The following is an 18,434-nucleotide window of genomic DNA, read 5'->3' as shown; positions in this document are numbered from 1 at the left end:
ATCTGAGCCGCCCTTATATCAGCGATTTTTACCCAGTTTGCCCAGAGCGCAGGTCCTATGGAGAACATTCGAAAGTGGAAGGTGGTATGTCTCTGCCTCCACAGTCCTTAATAGCAGCAGGGCCTTCACACAGACAGGGCATCCTCTAATGTGGGCTAGAAGTGCCCAGGGGAGCTGGCATCTAGGATGCTGCCAGGGGAGACGGGTGTGGGATTTTAAGAAAGGGGAGACGAAGCGATAATCAGAGGAGAGTGGCATCCACCAAGCTTAGCGAAGTTTCCTAAAGAAGTGTGCGGAATGAGTGGGGTTCTCTCTGGCAGAGGAGAAGGTCCAGTCCCTTAGACCGTAAGTACCCTGGGCCAAGGGTGGCATCAGGGTAGCAGACACACTCCACTGTGTCTTTGGCCTCGAGATCTTAAGGGCCCTGGAATTCTGTCTGTTAGAAGAGTGTGAGGTCAGACTAGCAACATCCACATCAGCTAGGATAGTGCTAGAGATGTAGACCTTCACGCCCTGGCTCAGACTGGCTGACACTAATAGTGTGCTAGACCCGGGTCCTAGTGCTCTGTGTGTGCAGTGACATCACAGACCCATGTCAGCATGTCTAGTTCACACCCCAATGTTTATTCAGAGAGAATAGATCACATGCATGTGTGTGCATGTGTGTGCACATGCGCACACATACTCAGACACACATGCACACAAACACACCATGCATGCCCAACAGACACATGCACACATACATACACACACATGAACACACAAATGCACATGTGCGTGTTCCCACAAATTCTCACACAAAGAGACACACGTACACACACAGTGCACACAAATGCACACACACACACACTTTTACCTTTGACATCTTCACACTAATAACTATTCCCCGGTTGGAAACATCTCGCTCTCATCACGTGCTGGATTAGAGTTCTACAGAAGGATTTAGAACAGTGAGCAACTTTGAGGAATTTATACAGCAGAAATCACTGAGGTGGTTTTTATGTCTTCGTTTAGTACTGCTTGTGCTTTGGAGGAACCCAGGGTGCGGGCCCTGCCCAGAAGAACATGTCTACATGGGGTAAAATAAAAAGGAGAACAGCCCAGGGCTGACTGTGCAGTGTGGAATCTCTAGAGCAAGATGGGTGGAGAGGTCAGACGAGGCGGGGCCTTCCTGGACAAAATGGACTCCTTGTGGAGGTGACCAGAGGACCAGCACAGCAGGGATAGGCTGAGACGGTGGAAAGGACACATTGCAGAAGGCTGTGGGGAGCGTCAATGGCTAGGGCTCAATCTTAGGGCCCATAGGGAGCCAATCAGCTCCCCTCCACACTGCAGAGCCTTGCTTCCTGCTAGGGAGTCCGTCTTACATCCGGGCCATCTCTACTGCTGTTTAGATTTTGTCAGCCCTTTAGTTCTCAGCTGAAAGCAGCACTGTAGGAACAGGCTGCCCGTGTGGAGCCAAACCACAGATTGTGATGCTGGGTGCTTGTGGGATTCTAAAGAAAAGGACTGTGAGAACACAGAAAGCCAGAGGACACAGGGACACAGAGGACACAGAGGACACAGGACACAGAGGACACAGAAGACACAGAGGACACAGAAGACACAGAGGACACAGAAGACACAGAGGGACACAGAGGACACAGAAGACACAGAGGACACAGAGGACACAGGACACAGGGACACAGGACACAGAGGACACAGAAGACACAGAGGACACAGAAGACACAGAGGACACAGAAGACCAGAAGGACACAGAGGACACAGAAGACCAGAAGGACACAGAGGACACAGAGGGACACAGAGGACACAGAGGACACAGAGGACACAGAAGACCAGAAGGAAAGCCTCAGGGCTCATCTGGCAACAACTTTGGCATGGGGCTTTGCCCAAGCCTAGGGAAGAGGCCCGAAAGTCGTCCAGAGAGAAAGCAATGCTCTCCAGTGACGTCCAGAGCACCTGCCAAACACAGCCAGCTCTGTCCCTGCAGCTCAGTCTCCACTCCTGCCCTTTCCTTCTGCCCTCCTTCCTTCCATTTTTTCCTTTCTCTTTGTCTTTAGACAGAGATCTCCAAACAAAGGAGAAGTTTCCCTTCAGGGCATGTTTGCCCCTAGAAGTAACAACCTAGAGCAGGAGATGATCCTGTTGTCCCCTTTTGCTCCTTCCTACATCAAGAGGGTGTGTTTTCAGTGGCTCATCAAATTCAGTATTCTTAGTGGCTATACCCTCCATGTACCCAGCTCAGTGAAGCCTTCTGGGCTACAAGAAAGGCCTGGCTATTGGCATTTGGGGAAGACAGCTCAATTATAAACCAGTGTGGCACAGGTGTAAGTGCTAGCTGCCGCACTGGGTGAGCGCTGAGCATGCTAGCCTCCATCTCTAGGGGCTGCCTCTCCATGCCGTGTGATCTGAGACCACACTCACATTGTAAGACCTGAGGATTAAATCAGAGGCGGTAGGCTGAGTGGTCTTCATTAAGTGGAAAGTATTGTCTGTGGATACTTGCTGGTGTAGCTACAACAGCAGTTCAACTTTGTGGCTACCGATTAACCCTGTAGTTAGAGTCTGCACAGTGGTGGGGTCAGACAGCAATGGGTATCGGCAGCCAGTAAAGAACAGCGCCTAGACAGACAAGTGTCCCACAAGGTGACCATCGTCTCAGGACTGCAGCCTCGCATTTCTGTGTCATTGGTCGTATCTCTTCAGAGCTTTCAGCCTAGATCTAAGGAAAAGAGGAAGCCAAGAGAACAGAGACCCAGACAGATAATAGAAGCACGGTTGGTTTTCTTTCCTTTTGCTGTCTCTCTCTACAACCATTTAGGAATGACGGCTATAGTCCTTGTAGAGTCAACACGAAGTGCTTAGAAGCTGTCATGTGCCTCAGATGTAAAGGGACATTATTCACTAACATGTTAGTGGATACCTAGTGTCATAGGCTGTTCAGACAGCTAAAACAAAAGCCGTAGACTGGGAGCTTTCAAACAGCAGAGGTTTACAGCTTGGGAGCTGGACAGCCAAGATTAGGGGGTGAGCTTGAGCACCCGCCTTCTGCTTCGCACACTGGCGCCTTTGTGGCTACATGATGGGAGGGTCGAGGCGGCCATTTGGGCCTGTTTTATAAGGGTATTAATCTCACCCTGAGGCTCCACCCCAACATTGAAGGCAAGGATTTAAACATGAACGTTGGAGACATGAAATGCAGATCAGGGCACTTGTGCAGCAAGACTAGCCCACCAACAGCCTGTCACGGTCACTCCAGTCCATGGCCAGCTTTTGCGCAGGGCTGGGGACTCCACATGTCCTAGGTGATGGGAGAAGTTGGGTATCTGGTTCCCCAGATGGGCGGCTCGGTAATTGAATCTGCTACTGTCTTCTGCAAGGCTGCCTGAGGCAGGGGAGGCCAGGGTGATAATCATCTCCAGTCAGCCCTGTGTAGAATTGACCATTAGAGGGCCAAGTGGGGTGAGCCCCAGACATTACTGTCAGCCCTGAATGCAGTCCAGGCCTGCTGCTCCGGGGACACTGACCCTCAGAGAGGGTCAGGCAGCTGGGAACTAAACTCCTCACAAGAGAGGAGGCTGGGCTGAAAGACAATTATATGGACTTTTCCTTCAGAGACGGGGCCCTGAAAACTGCACCCTCCTTTTAGCCCTGCGCAGCCACTCCTCACTCCTCCGTGCCACTCTCCGTTGCTAGTCCTCTTCACAGAAGGTCTGTCGTCTGAGTGCACCAATGTCTCTTCTGTTGGCTCGGGTCTCGGTTCTTCCTGAGTTCATAGCTTGGTATTCTCCGTTTTGACCGATGGCTTTTCCCTCCCTTTGGAAGAGATGCCCCTAACCAACCTCTGGACAAATGTCAGAATGCTCCCAGGAAGTGGACCATCAAAACACGGTCTCCACAGAACACATTCTTGCTAGCCTTTAGAATTACCCTCTGAGAAATTCTTGTGAGTTGTCGTGTTCTTTTGAGTACCTCCAGCTGGGCAAAACCTTATCAGTTGAGAGCACATTTTATTCTTTCCAAGAATTATGAGCTTTTCAGAGCCTGGTCTGGTGACTAAAAGGGTGGATAAGTAGGGGAAGATAGCCAGGGGTTTAGAATGACATCAACACTATTAAATGTTGTAACTGATATTCTGTGTGGCTCCAACATTAATTCCAAGATGACCTTCCAAAATACTTAGAGCAGTGGCCACCTCACCAGAATAAGCCCTAACCTTCTCCTGAAGTGACTCTTGTAGTGGCCACCACCTTTCATGTGACAGTCCCAATCTCTATGTCATTATTTTGATCTCTTTCTATAGCTATAACATCTACTAGATCGATGGCCTCATCAGCCACCAGATAATATCTGTTTAGCTTATGATAGTGTCTTCAAATTTACTAGACGTGATGATTATGAACACCATGTAAGGTAGAGCAAGCATGTGGCTAGGTCTCAGATGTAGACCTGGGCTTCAAGACCACTGTGATGTATGATAATGGGCCCAGATATCTGTGTCAACAAGAACGCCAGGTGATTCTGATACAAGGTAACATTGAAAATGACTGTTTTGCTAAACTGACATCAATAATAATAATCTCAATGTAATATGGATCAAATGGAATCATTTAGAAAAAGCACTGGACTCCAGAACTCCATAAAAAAAAAGTTTTTCCTCCTAAATGTCTGAGAAAAGGGTAAAGTGTTTATATTTTCAAGACATCCATAATTCCAGATTACATATATAATATGCACAAAAGCCAACAAAAGGGGTCTTTAAAATTCCAACTTTGTAACAGTGGTCCTTGGTCCTAGCTACATAAGAACTGCAGAGACAGGGGCATGATGCTATGTTTGTACCACAGACACATCAAATCCAAACCTCTGGAGCCAGGTCCCCAGGATCCATTTTTTTTAAGTTCTTCCAGTGAAGAGCCAAGATAAAGAACCCAAAATCTTTGTTTCTGCTCTGATTTCATCTGTGAAGCAATTAACTGCTAAACTCAAGGTCCGGTGACTCTTGATCCTCTCTGGGACCTGAACTTGATATTTTCTTTTTAAAATAATATTTACTTCTTTTTTTCTGTGTATGTGGATGTTTTGGCTGCTGGTATGGATGTGTATGACGTCCGTGCAGTGCCCACCTCAGGGTGTCAGGTCCTCAAGGGCCCATGTTTCTCCCTCCAGGCAGTTCTTGGACAGACTCATGCAAGTGTCCACCTCCTTCCCAATTTCATCTGCCCCTATTTCTTGCAATCACATCCCCTGTGATTTAGCTTTAGTTTAGAACTCTGGGTCAGAACAACAGATTGATCCAAGCTGTTTTAATGAGCCTCCGTCCATCTCTCTCACTGACCTACACTTGACTTCTTGGCTACTTGACCTTATAGGGTAATAGACATATGGCTTAGATACCTGATGACTGTAGTCACGGCAAAGCTAACTGAGCAACCAACTTCCTTGGTGGCGCTGGAAATGGCTAGACTTCCCCTCAGGCTCTGGTCACTTGGAGGTCAGAAATAAGGCTCATCTGGGCCAGGAGTAGGCCACTGTGGATAAATGTCACACTTATAACATCAAGTTCTCTGGCCAAAGGTTGTTTTGCTTGGTTGAATGGCAGTGTCTAAGATCATCACTTTATATTCCATGGTTCCATATCCTTTGATTCAACTAACCACATCTAGAATATTCAGGAAGAAATTATGTATGTGCTGAATATGTACAGCCTTTTTTTTTTCTATCACCCCCCTGTCAATAATACAGTATAGTAACTACTTATACAGTGCTCACATTGTAGGAAACATTATAACTGGTTTAAAGTATATAAGAGGATTGTGTAGGTTCCATGCAAACACTATACTCCTTAAGGACTTGAGCATCTGAGCACTTTGATGGCTGTGAGGTCCTAAAGCCAGCCGACCACTAGCAAAGGAATGGTTGGTTGTACCTGTACCTAGCGACTGATGAATCAATGCTTCAATGCACTCAATTTTGTTTTACTTCCAGTCTGCTGCTTAGACCTGAAGTTGCTTCACTGATGTGAGATTAACATTTTCAGAATCATGTGTGCTTCCCCTAGGGAGAGTGATTGCCTATACATGGATGTGGAAGGGGCAGAAAAGCCCCAGCAAATCAGAAGCGGCTCCTAGCAGGTAGCTCTTGGAGTCAGAGTGCCTTTCATACAATACATGTGTGTGCCACAAGGCCTCTTCGTGGGAACAGGAGAGCCACCCAGGATAGGAGGAAAGACTTTGGCCAAAAAAAAAAAAAATATAGCAATGTGGTTTTTGGATTGTGACACAATAAAGAAAAACAAAACGTGATCACTGCAGGGCCCATCTTGGAAGAAATGTATTTCAGGAAGAAACCCTTTGTTGGCCTAGCAAGATGCCCAAATGTGTCATGCAGAACTGGCCAGGATCAGCTTGTGTGACACAGCCCTGTACGCCCAGGCAGCCTGCTCGGTGTTAAGGCAGAGTCCAAATGCAGCCGATGCTCCTGGTAGCCAGACAATGGATCTTCATTCTGCCACAACAGTTTTCATTGCCAGAGAGCCTTCTAGAGCGTGCTGACTTACCCTATTTTATACTGACAAGACATGGAGTCTTCTTCGTGTTTTGAAGGGAGCAGAGCCCAGAGAATGCATTTTCTTCTCCAAAGTCAGATGGGTAGTCCGCATTGTGGCCAATGCACAAGCTCGGGCTTCTGTTACTTGTACCTTCATGTTAATTATTCTTGTTCTTCAGGGTTGCTAATTAAATGATTTCAGTGTTGCAGATTTTTGCCTATATTCCTGAGAGCCAGCATTAGACATCTCTGGACTATGTTAACCAGGGAATCTAAGTAAAACCAAGCTAGTTCTAGAGGGTGCGAACCTAGAAACAGGGTAGCTAAAATGGAGTGCACACCTCTCTAAACCCGGGGTCTACTGCAGGTTCTCAGCTTTTCTTCTAAATGGTTAAGATGTGGAAGTTTCTTCCTCCCTGCTTAGGAGGGGTACTGGCCCCTACAGATGAACACTGAAAAAGTGCTAGGGGTCTGGGGCTTAAGGACTTATTCCTGGCTCTGCCAGGAATTAGATAATGGCTCTAGGCAAGCCACAGAACCTGGTTGGTTCTCAGTTTCCAGGTCTCTGAAATGGGGACATGGGTCCCACCTGCCTGCTCTCCTCACATGGCTGCAAGGATCAAATTAGGCAGCCTGCCTGCTCACTAACTGGAAACCCTCCAAGGGCTTATGTAGGTTCTGGCTAAGGCCTTGGGAAAATGGCATAATATGTTCTGAGCCTCAGTTTCCCTATCTGTAAACTGCACAGTGTCTGCTGAGCTGCGACAGGAAGAAGGGTGTAATGGCGTGGTATGGACAGTTTGCGGTGCAGTGGCCAAACAGTGTTCGTGTGGTTGAAGGAATGTGGCCCAGCTCAAATCTCAGATGCCGAACGGAACCTGCCTCTGGGCAACCACCCACTTCCCCCGACTGTTCCTCCGCCATGGATGCTCTCCTTCTCTGACGCAGGAGTCCTGACATGCGAGGGGCTTTGCCCATGAACGTGCTGCTGTAATACACAGCCTGTGACGATTGCTCCACCCAGCATGGCTGCTTTAGATGTTCCCGATGACTAGGTCATGTGTTGACCCTGCGGTCATCAGGAAGTGTGAGGGCCTAGTGCTGGGGCGGAACTCAGCATCTCCTACCTGGTTCTCATGACCCAGAGCTGTACCCTCCTGCCTTTCCCACGCCTAAAAGCTTGTGCGCCCTCAACACATCCCACCCCGATGAATTCAGAAGGAAAATGCAAAATCTCCCCAAGGACAGGTTGCTAGAGGGTGAGACGGATGGGTACGGTGGTGGGATTCCTAAGAGCCGAAAGTCAGGGAGAGTGGAGGAAGAAAGGATAGACAAGAAAAACAGAAAGGGCAGAGAGGACAAGAAAGCCCAATTCCCTTGTTTCACAATTTCGCACAGGGTTCTGCTTGACCCTCAGAGTGTTGTATGGTTCTTCCTGCAGTCTGGAATCCAGTGGGTAATCCATCCATCCAGGGATCTGTGTCTGCCAACAAGGTATGCTGTAGAGTCAAAGCAGGGCTTCTGCCTCAAATCCGCAAAGGGGTGAAAGGCACGCCATCATTCCAGGAATCCCCAAATAGTGATTTTCTGTTCAGATAACAAGAGGCTCAAAGCCAAAAAAAAAAAAAAAGGAAAGCAGCCCCTGGGTTTGGCAACCTCAAAAGGTAAGGTAGAGCCAGCCAGCCTGGAGCTGATTAGATCAAGCCTTGAGAGCCACAAAACACATTGAACATCTTCTACAGAAATAAAAACAAACTTATCTCTTTATTATACAAGTAATATATGTTATTTATAGAAACACAAGAAAACACAGATAATTACTCAGTAGGCCAGGGCTGCGGGAGGAGAGCTCCCTAACTCTATTACTCGGCAGCTCTTAACAATCCCTAATGACTAAGTGCTTGGATTTGGGGTTGCCCTGCCCAGGGCAGAGTTCAGTTCTCTATTTATCAGCTGGCAGCCACAGGTGAATTATTTAGCCTCTGTGAGCCTGTTTCTCTTCTGAAAATCTGGGATGCTAGTAATGTCTACTCTTGCAGCAAGCTGTGAAATTTAAAGATGCTAACACGGCCCTGTCTAAAATCATAGCGGAACTAAACAGTGTAACTGTGATGCTGTGACCATTGTAAGGATGTTTATTATTTACTGTATTTCTAGCTGTTTTTCTGCATAATAAAACAGAAAATGTTCCGTGTAATGCATACATTTTTCTGAGGACACAGTTGCCCTATGCTGTTGATAGGTTGTCTTTTTATAGAGGGATTGTCTTTTTTTTTTTTTTAACTATTAAGCTAATGTTAATTGCTTATGGTGGGATGTGCCTGGTGCTAAAGGTTTCACATAAATGACCACATTAATTCCTCATAATAACTGTGAAGTGGGTACCAATGAGGGGATGCTAAGCACCTTTGTAGCTAAAGTGTGGAGTTAGCAAGCAGAGAATTAAGACTTCTGGCCCAGATGTTCTGACTTGCCTGTGTTAGTACTTGGCATGGACTCTGTATCTTCAGAACCTCCTGAAAGTGGCGGGTTTGAGTGAGAGTGCGTCTTCCTTCTCCCATCCTGCATCAAAAAAGGAATACGAGCAAGAGTCAATTTGGTAGCGCAGGCCAGCAGGGTTTGTACACACTGTACTGCCACACTTTGGCAGTGTGAGCTGAGGTGTGTCCACCCCGTGATCTCCTGGTAGGCACACACTTTGGCAGTATGAACTGAGGTGTGTTTACCCCATGATCTCCTGGTAGGCACACACTTTGGCAGTGTGAACTGAGGTGTGTCCACCCTGTGATCTCCTGGTAGTCACACACTTTGGCAGTATGAACTGAGGTGTGTTTACCCCATGATCTCCTGGTAGGCACACACTTTGGCAGTGTGAACTGAGGTGTGTCTGCCTCCTGCTCCCCTTGGGATTCACTGGCTTCTTTAGTTTCTGCTATGACATTCCTCTCAGATATGAAACAGGATTGAGTCCCAGGACCGGGCTTCATTTTTACTGACTGCATCTCCTGGGAAAAGAGAACCTTGTTCTCCAGGGCTTTTGTCAACACCATATGTGCCGTTGACCACAGTTTCTTCATCCTTCCCTTTCCATCATTGGATTTTGACCCTGTCCCCAAGGTCTGTTCATTAATTTAATCAAAAAGTCTTCATTGAAACCCTACCAACATGAAGCCCAGTTCTGGCCCCCATAGGAATGTAGGAGAAGAAAGCTGTTTGAGAAGATACCAGCACACACCAGTGCAGAGCCAATAGCAAAAAGCAGCATGTTTGCAGTTCCAGAATGGGTCAGGGGGAGCACTGACTTTACAGTGGATGGGGCATAAGTCTGACTCCGCCAGGAGTGTGATGGGCTGGCAGGGATGTTCCGGGGACTAACCCCTTGTTTCTTTATCTAGGAGCAGCTCAGAGCTGAGGAAGGAGAAATCTCGAGATGCTGCAAGGTGCCGGCGCAGCAAGGAGACGGAGGTCTTCTATGAGCTGGCCCATGAGCTGCCCCTGCCTCACAGTGTGAGCTCCCACCTGGACAAAGCCTCCATTATGCGGCTAGCCATCAGCTTCCTGCGAACACACAAGCTCCTGTCCTCAGGTGAGGCTGGCGGGTCCTGTCTGAGGCTGCCACATCCCTAGACCTTCCTCGCAGGCACATAACTCTGCAGATATGCCCCCACAAAGGCCAGCGATGGGCCTTTAGTTTACATCAATTTACCTGGGTGTGAGTTTGTGTGTATTGGTGTATATGGGGTCAAAGGACAACTTCTGGGAGTTCATTCTGTTCTGCTCTTCCATCTCTGGGTGCTGGGGCTTACATCCAGATTGTCAGACTTGGCAGCAAGTGCCTCTACCTGATGAGCCGTCTGGTAGCCCTGCTCCTTCATTTCAGCCATCTTCTCTCTGTCAGTGGTCGTATCCTGAGTACACCCACAGAAAGAGGTCAGGGAGAGGACCAAGCATGAGTATGAGAGCAGACAACAAACAGCTTAGAGGCCCAGCTCTGCTCCGTCTGGCTGTGAGCCCTGTGCCCTCTGCAGAAAAGCCTTTCACTCTTGACTTCCAGCCACATCTCCGGGACATCTGCGAGGATGTACCATACGGTCTCTTGGAACCTTGGTTTCTTTGCTTCTAACCTGGAATTATCTGTGCCTACTGCACGGGGGGGGGGGGGGGGGGGTATAGGAACTAATGGAGACAGTGGCTTAGCTTCACCTATTCCTGCTAGGATAGCCCCTTGGTAGATGACAGTCTCAGGCATCACTTTTCCTCAGCCAGCCGATATTGTCTTCTTTCCCTAGAATCTCTCCAACAACTGTCCATAAGAAAATATTTTTTCCCTTTCCCAGAGTCACATTCTTCAAAGCCCATTTCCTGTTAGGCCCCACCAGGAAGAGGCAGCCTGGGATTTCCACTTTCAGATCCTATGTGCAATCTTGTTAAGTTTATCAGTCCTGTAAGGAAGCTGGGCAACATATGGTGGTGTCTGTGGGCATGAATGAGCAAAGGAGGCAGTCAAGGAGGAATAGAGAATCTCTGGTTCATCTTCGGTTTTCCGAAGTGAGTGTGGCACTCTGGAGACGGACTCCTTCTGCCATCCTGTAACGACAAAGCTATTTTAAGAAAGAGCCCCCCGCACAGAGAGAATCCCGTGTAAAGCAAGGAAGTCAGACTGGTCGGTGCTATTCTGGGCCCTGTGTACAGGAAGGATATGTGGGAAAGACCTTTGGAGGTTGGAGGAGAGAATGACTATTCAGAGGACCCAGAGGCTGGAGGCTAAACCTGTGCAGCAAGGTCAGGGCGACTGTGCTGTCCCTGAAGCAAGCGGATCCTGGGGAAAAGCAAGGGCAGACCGCAGGGCAATAGTGAGCACACAGTTGCTGATGCAAATGGCAGAGGGAAGCGCGGGTTAAGCCCTGTAAAGCCTGGACTGCCAAATAAAAAGCAGACTGCTGGAGAATCCATCCCAGGCCATGTACGTGCCTTTCTTATAGAGGTTTGTCCTGTTGGAGACGTGAGAGAGACAGAGGTGATTTGTAGGATTCGCCAGGCAAAGATGTTGATGAGGGCCAGGGAGCCAGTGTCCAAGGGAAGCAGCTGGAGGCTGGCCAGGACTAGCCACGAGCAGCGGGTGGACAGGAGGTTCTCAGAGCTGTCTGTGCCTTGCTCTTGTAGCAGGAACACATTGTCTATGCTCACCCACACAGAAGCCTGGGTGTCTTCTTCACCGGTTGCGGAGTTGACTTGCTGAGGTCTCGGGTAGCATTGGATCTTCTTAGAAGATCTGTCTTCACATGGCCTGGTGCAACCCCTCCTACACTCCGTGTGCTCCATGAAACCACAGATGCAACGCCAGATACCACACATCCCAGCTCAGGAGCTCTGAGTGTTGACAAGGACTGCCTACCCTCTAGACAGCCCAAGCACGACAGACCAGAGCTCTTGGCACATCAGTTCCAGGGCTCTCTGTCCCGAAGAAAGAGAAGTCAGAAAATGATTTTTAAAAAAGTTTCTACTTTTGGTCATCTGGTCCTGGTGTCCTTGAAGAAGTTCTCATGTAATGAGCACACTCAGGGAAGGAAGTGATGACTTAGCTCTCCTTTTCCTCTTCCATTTCTCAAAGGCTCCTACCGGGCATTCTCTGGACCAGTTGCAGAAACTGTTTTCAGAAGTAGAATACAAAACAAGGTTTTTCCTCCCCTGCCCTCCCATTTGTTTTAGTATACACACATGCACTTTTGCAGTGGACAGAGGAGGATGCTAGGGTCTCGCCCTATGGCTTCCACCTCCTCACTCTGAGTCAGCATCGCTCATTCAACCCAAAGCTCACTCTTTGGCTCGACTGGCTGGCCAGCAAACTCCCAGGTCTCCCTATATCTGCCCCTCAGTTCTGGGGTTGTAGGCACACAGCCAAACTCAGCTTTTGCATGAACACTAGGGATTCAAACGCCAACCTTCATGCTTGTGAGCGAGTGTCTTTATATATTTCACCACTTCCCCGGGGTCTTCTTTTTCTTATCATTTGAAAGTATTGTTTTGTTTGGGTTTTTTGTTTTTCCTGTGTAGTTCTGATTGTTCTGGAACTCACTTTGTGGACTAGCCTGGCCTTGAACTGTCTCTGCCTCCTGAGTACTGGAGTCAAAGGCGTGCACTGCCGTGCCCGGCTAAATAATTGTTTTAAAATTTGACTTATTTGTGTGTGTGTATGTGTGTATGTGTAGGTCAGAAGATAACTTTTGGAAGTTGGCTCTCTCTCCCCACCATGGATTCTAGGGATCTAATTCACACTGTTGAGCCATTTTGTCAACCCTGAGTCAGGATTTTATATTTCGCTTTGTTTTTTCTACATGACTAAAAGATTGCAGGATGTTCGAGCAGATATCCTTCTGCATTTGGAGCGTGGCTGTCATCTCCCTACAACATTGTACATTTCTCTTACTGGGCCTTAGTTTCTTTATAACTTGGAGGGAATGATATTCACTTGCACCACTGTTAGATGATATGAAAGACCCTCATCTCTAGCCTGCTGTACACATTATAGCTTAGAAATAATTGCAAGAAAAAGTGTTGATCTTTTGGAGAAATGTAAAAGAAAAACCAGGGTGAAGCTAATGTCCTTGGACATTACATATACTTTCCCAAGTCAAACTGCAAACTCATTATCTCAGTAAGTTGAGGCTGTATACCTCAGACTTCAAACGGCTAAAAACTACCAGGTTTGGCATCAGCATTTCTTCTTTACTTAGTAACACACTTCCCTTTGATTTTCACAGTAGGCTGTTGTGGTGTGGGAATGTTGGAGAGGAAGCCTTGACACTGAGAGATCCAGGCTGTGAGTTAGGGCTGCAGCTGAGATCAGTATCGCAGGAAGCAAACTGGAACAATAGCTTTATGATGCTCTCTCCCATGCTGGGCTGAGGACAGAGCACATTCTGGCGGGAACATGAGTGGAAACATTACTTGATTGTCTTAAATGCTCTTTCAAGACAAGCCCTACACTCTGGGCCTGAAGGAGAGCTTTAGACCACAGTAAATGTGCAACGGGCTTTTACTCTTAAAACCGCTGTGAGCCCTTTCCAGATTCACACCTGGTGAAATTCAAATTCTCTTTATAATAGAGTTGGAGATCAACTCAAAGCCGGGTTTCTAGAGATAAATGTCAGGTTTATTTTGGATTCCTGGCTTTTGCCTAGTGAGGGCACATAGTCTACGCAGGAGGTGATGTCGGGATAGACGTTAAAACTTGGGAGATGTGATTTTAAAGTTTTCAGCATGACCTTTCCACTGGAAATGTGGGACAAGGGGGACAAAACTATGGCAGTAGGAATGGATTCTGTGTCCTCTATGTCTCGTGGTCAGACCTATTTCCCTGGTTTTCATCCCGATTGTTTTACTGTTCCCCTCCCTTGCTCCACCTATACTCCAAACCAAGGCCTTTTTCTGTCCGGTTTGGAAGAAAGCCAGAAAGCTGATTCATGCCAGGATCTGAATGACTGAGACAGCCAGCAGTTCCTTCAAGAAATACCAATCTTGTTCACAATATTCTCTTAAAGCAAACAGCCTGATTAATCAGTGGGTATCAACTGATGTAGCCCCGCATAGCATTTTATGGAGGCTCACACAGAGAGGGAAGATGGGATGAGCAGATATGGAAAGATCAAGATAAAACTCTTCAGTGGTGGACTTCTGGGGTACACTGGGAGTCCGGCAAGATCGGGTGAGATCTAGTCCCCTGCCAAAAGTCTGAGATAGCCCAAGCCTGCCCACAGTCGGGTATAAGATACCATGTAGTAAGCGGCTCACACTTAGTTCCTGTGGCTTGTGTGGACTGGATTTGCTGTCAGTGTACCTGGGAGGCGTGGGCTCTGTGGCAGTGCTGGGAGGGGAGTAGCTGCCTAGGCAAAGCTTTTGAAAGGAACGACCCTGCAGAGATGACTGAGCACCAAGCCCTCCTGGAGCAGGAAGCCTGTAGCTGACCTTGTTAGGAACAGGTCAAGCTGTCCCGGAGTTTATGGAAGAAGGAAGTGCTGAGACAAATAACCCTGGTGGAGTAAGACCGTAGCCAGCATCCTGGCCAGCATCACTGCTGGCACAGTTGGGCTTCAGAGACCCAGTCAGAAGCTGCCTGCTCTGCCACCTGCCAGTTTCCCCGAGACAGCCAGCTCCTGGTGTGCCACCAACATGGGTGGTGCTGCCTTGAAGGAAATGAGCAGTGCTCCGGAAAAGGTGCTCCAGAGCCTCCTCAGCGGCGCATATCCTGGCTGGGGGAGTCATCAAAGCCTGTTTACCAGGGCTATTTTCAGCACTAAAGAATCTTGTTGTGCTCCCTAGATGACCGTGCTCCTTCTCCGCGGAGGCGGCTGGTCTATATGCCACCGTCCTTCTTTGAGGTTTGAACCCTGGCAGGTCTAGGGAAGCAAGTGACCAGGATGTAGAACCCAAGATAATGAAAGTGAGCACCTACTTTGTTTTGTACCAATGGTTTACTCTCCATCATTGTAGTCATTGTCCCCAAGAGGGGTTTAGATTCCTTTCAGCAGATGGCTTCCTTGGAAGTCTGTTGATCCTGAAGGGGTGGGATTACCTGCATCTTTCGGTATCCCCAGTGCTTTGCAGAACAGCGCTGAGTGTGTAAAGGGAGGGGCATTTCCTCCAGCCCAGAACAGACAGAGAATAAACTCTCAGTAACTGTGCCATGAGCACCTCTTTCCCTGTGCCCAGCACATGCCCAGTGGTATCTAGGGAAGCCTTGATGTGTTCAGTGGTAAGGACAGCAGTTTTCAGCCAAGATCTGACATGAGTCTCAGGGCGCGAGAGCAGGGACGTCTGCCTTCCTTGTCCAGGCTGGGAGTGACTTGGCTAAGTTCCTTCAGAGACTTTCAAGAGGACAAGCAGGTGCTACAAGAGCAAATAGTTCCATTGAAGGAAGAGGCCACGCCCAGGCCTGGCTGCCCCTGGGTTCCAGGGAAGGAGGGGCCGGGGCTGCTGGTGTCCTTGAACCTATGGCCCTAGTGACTTCAGTCTCAAGACTGTTTCTCTCCAAGGCCCCAGAACACCTCCTTCCCTCCAAAGACAAGTCAACCCGCCACTGTGGCCAAGCTCGCCACCTCCTGGAAGAAGGCAGGCTGGACACTATGGAAAGCCACTTGGCTGTGCTAGCTAGGCCTGTTAAAGACAGGAAACTTTAAGCAGAGTTGTTTTCTCTGGGCCTAGTCAACCCAAAATGGGTGTCTTGGGATTACTCCAGATTTTGAAGTCAGTGCTGCCACTGGGATCAGAGAAACAGAAGAGCAAATCGCTTGTTACTGGGTTTCAGGGCTGTCTCTGGTTGTCTGGAGAAAGTGGTCATCGAGTTAGTGTAACCCAAATGCAGCTTGCCACCATAAGTGCTTTTAAAGACTGAGCCATCCCGGCAGTCTATCCACCTCTAAGAACTTACACGGTTTTCGTGAAGAATATTCGGGGAACCATTTCCTTGCAATTGTGGCAGGGTAAGAAATACATGGACTTCTGAAGCCACCTGTATAGCACGATGAACAAAAACTTGGAGACAGAAATTGAGGTTCAACCTGCAAGGCCAGCTGGCCTGGGTCTGAAAAAGCATGGGATAAAACCAGACTCGCTGAACATAGTGGACAATGAGGACTACTGAGAACTCAAGAACAATGGCAATGGGTTTTTGATCCTACTGCACATACAGGCTTTGTGGGAGCCTAGGCAGTTTGGATGCTCACCTTACTAGACCTAGATTGAGGTGGGTGGTCCTTGAACTTCCCACAGGGCAGGGAACCCTGACTGCTCTTCGGGCTGACGAGGGAGGGGGACTTGATCGGGGGAGGGGGAGGGAAATGGGAGGCGGTGGCGGGGAGGAGGCAGAAATCTTTAATAAATAAATTAATTAATTAATTAATTTAAAAAAAAAAAAAAAAAAAAAAAAAAAAAAAAACCAAATGCAGCTTGCCCATCTCCTTGCCCACTTCCTAGGTCAGGTACCCTGCCCAGACTTGCTGGTTTTCTCTACACATGGGCTAGTAATTAACCTGGAGTCCAGACAGTCTGCAGCATGTGGTTCCTGGGGCAACAACTTTGATTGACACCCTTTGAAAATGATTTAAAAAAAAAAAAGAGGAAGAAGAGAAAAACACATTCCCAGCTCCCCTGAATTATGAAGGAAGTCGTGAGTAGACCCCTCTAGCTCCATCCTGGGTAGGGTGTAGTCTCTTTCAATTATTCTGCATGCTGTTCACTAAGATACCACCTCTGTGCCCCTTGGGCTGGAAGAGGGGGTCCTTCAGAACACCGGCTTTCTTTACTTACGCAGTCTGTGATACTGGGAGACGGATCTTCTGCCTCCAGGTGGGCTCTCTCAGTACTGGGAGGAAGCCTGTCCCATGCATTTTGGAGCAGCAGCCCAATCTCATCCAGACTGACAAGCCTCTCTTTCCATCCTAATGTGAACTCTGTCTCCTGAGCATTCTCAAAACCTGTTTCTTTGGAAGGCGCCACCTCTGACCATGGCAAACTAACTCTCCTCCGCTGGGCCCCACAGCACTTGCTCTCTGCACCCCAACTTGGGTGCCCCACTGTATCACGCGCGAGTGTTTATTTAGCATTGTGAGGTGTGTGCTGGGAATTCTCCACCTTGGCTCTGAACAATTTGAGAGTCGTGGCAATGTCTTAGAGGGAGCTGATGAGGTAAAGAGTTCACAATTGTTGATACCAAGGAGATGGAAACCACTACTCCAGTTTTGCTGATGGGGAAACTGGTGTTCAAACAGTTGTTACCCAGAGTCATCACCTAGTGGGAGACAGATCTAGGAGTGGAAGCAATATTTGACTCCAAAGCCTATAAAGAGGGTTGAACATAGCCACTGCCTTCAGCCCCTGGGGCTTGCTAACTTCCTAGACTTCACAACCTTTGGCAAACGGCTTAACTCTTGCAAGTCTAGCTCTGTAAAATGAGAATAGAAATGGTTTTTATTTCATGAATCATTGTGATGCCTATGTTCAGTGCAGTGTCTGCCTGCGGTTATTGCTCCACATATATTAGCAGCTAAAATATCTCTAGTCTCTAGTCCCACCATGACTACTGATACCGCAAGTACCGTTCCCACAATAACCACGCTACCCCCAAATCACTATCAGTGTGTTCTGCGTGTTTCATCTAGTGCTCACTCATCGGGCATGTGACAGACACTTAGTTGGCAGGATACATTTCCCAAGAAGTTCACCCTGTGCTCTGGAGCCACGCCTGGCAGTCCTCTACCCTCCAGTTGTGTCTGCTTGAACACCACACTCATGCACGTTGTCTGTCCCTCGCTTTCCAGTCTGTTCTGAGAATGAGTCTGAAGCTGAGGCTGACCAGCAGATGGATAACTTGTACCTGAAGGCCTTGGAGGGTTTCATTGCCGTGGTGACCCAAGACGGTGATATGATCTTCCTGTCGGAAAATATCAGCAAGTTCATGGGACTTACCCAGGTGACTCCCTCCTCTGCCTCATTCAAAAGGGATAAAAGTCTTCATATGGGGGACAGAAGCTAGTGGGTGGTCCTGGCCACCATCTCTCTTGAGTTCTCCTTTCACGTGCCCGTCCTGATGATTACAGTTCTTGGGCCACAAGCCTTAGGGGCATGTTCCCAATGGCATGAGACTTGACATTGCTTGTGACCATCCTCGCTGATCTATTATAGCTAGACTAACATGGCGACCCTTATGAATCAAGTCCCTGTCACCAGCAATAGTGATCTGGTACATCTGTAAGTCCATGGACCTAACATGGGCCAGAGACTGTCAGTGAGCATTCAATTCAATTTTCTCCCTGCCTCCAAATCTAGAAGTTATCCCAGCTTCCTTCTTGGAATCTGACCTCATTGTTAGGAGTGACTAATTCTGACCT

At 48.2% G+C, this 18,434-nt stretch overlaps 1 protein-coding gene across 1 annotated transcript in view; it reads left to right on the top strand.

Annotated features, from left to right (window-relative positions):
* The window catches only part of Epas1 (endothelial PAS domain protein 1), an 80,752-nt gene that overhangs the window by 33,066 nt on the left and 29,252 nt on the right, over window positions 1-18,434 (top strand). Inside the window, exons 2-3 of the mRNA XM_057768631.1 lie at window positions 9,945-10,135; window positions 17,865-18,016. Coding sequence (XP_057624614.1) covers window positions 9,945-10,135; window positions 17,865-18,016 — 343 coding nt within the window. The remainder of the gene's footprint in view (window positions 1-9,944; window positions 10,136-17,864; window positions 18,017-18,434) is intronic.

This window comes from Chionomys nivalis, chromosome 1, assembly GCF_950005125.1.
Source record: "Chionomys nivalis chromosome 1, mChiNiv1.1, whole genome shotgun sequence".
In the NCBI taxonomy this organism is placed as follows: Eukaryota; Metazoa; Chordata; class Mammalia; order Rodentia; family Cricetidae; genus Chionomys; species Chionomys nivalis.
The sequence above is the reverse complement of the archived record's forward strand: the minus strand, read 5'-3'. Positions and strand labels throughout refer to the sequence as shown.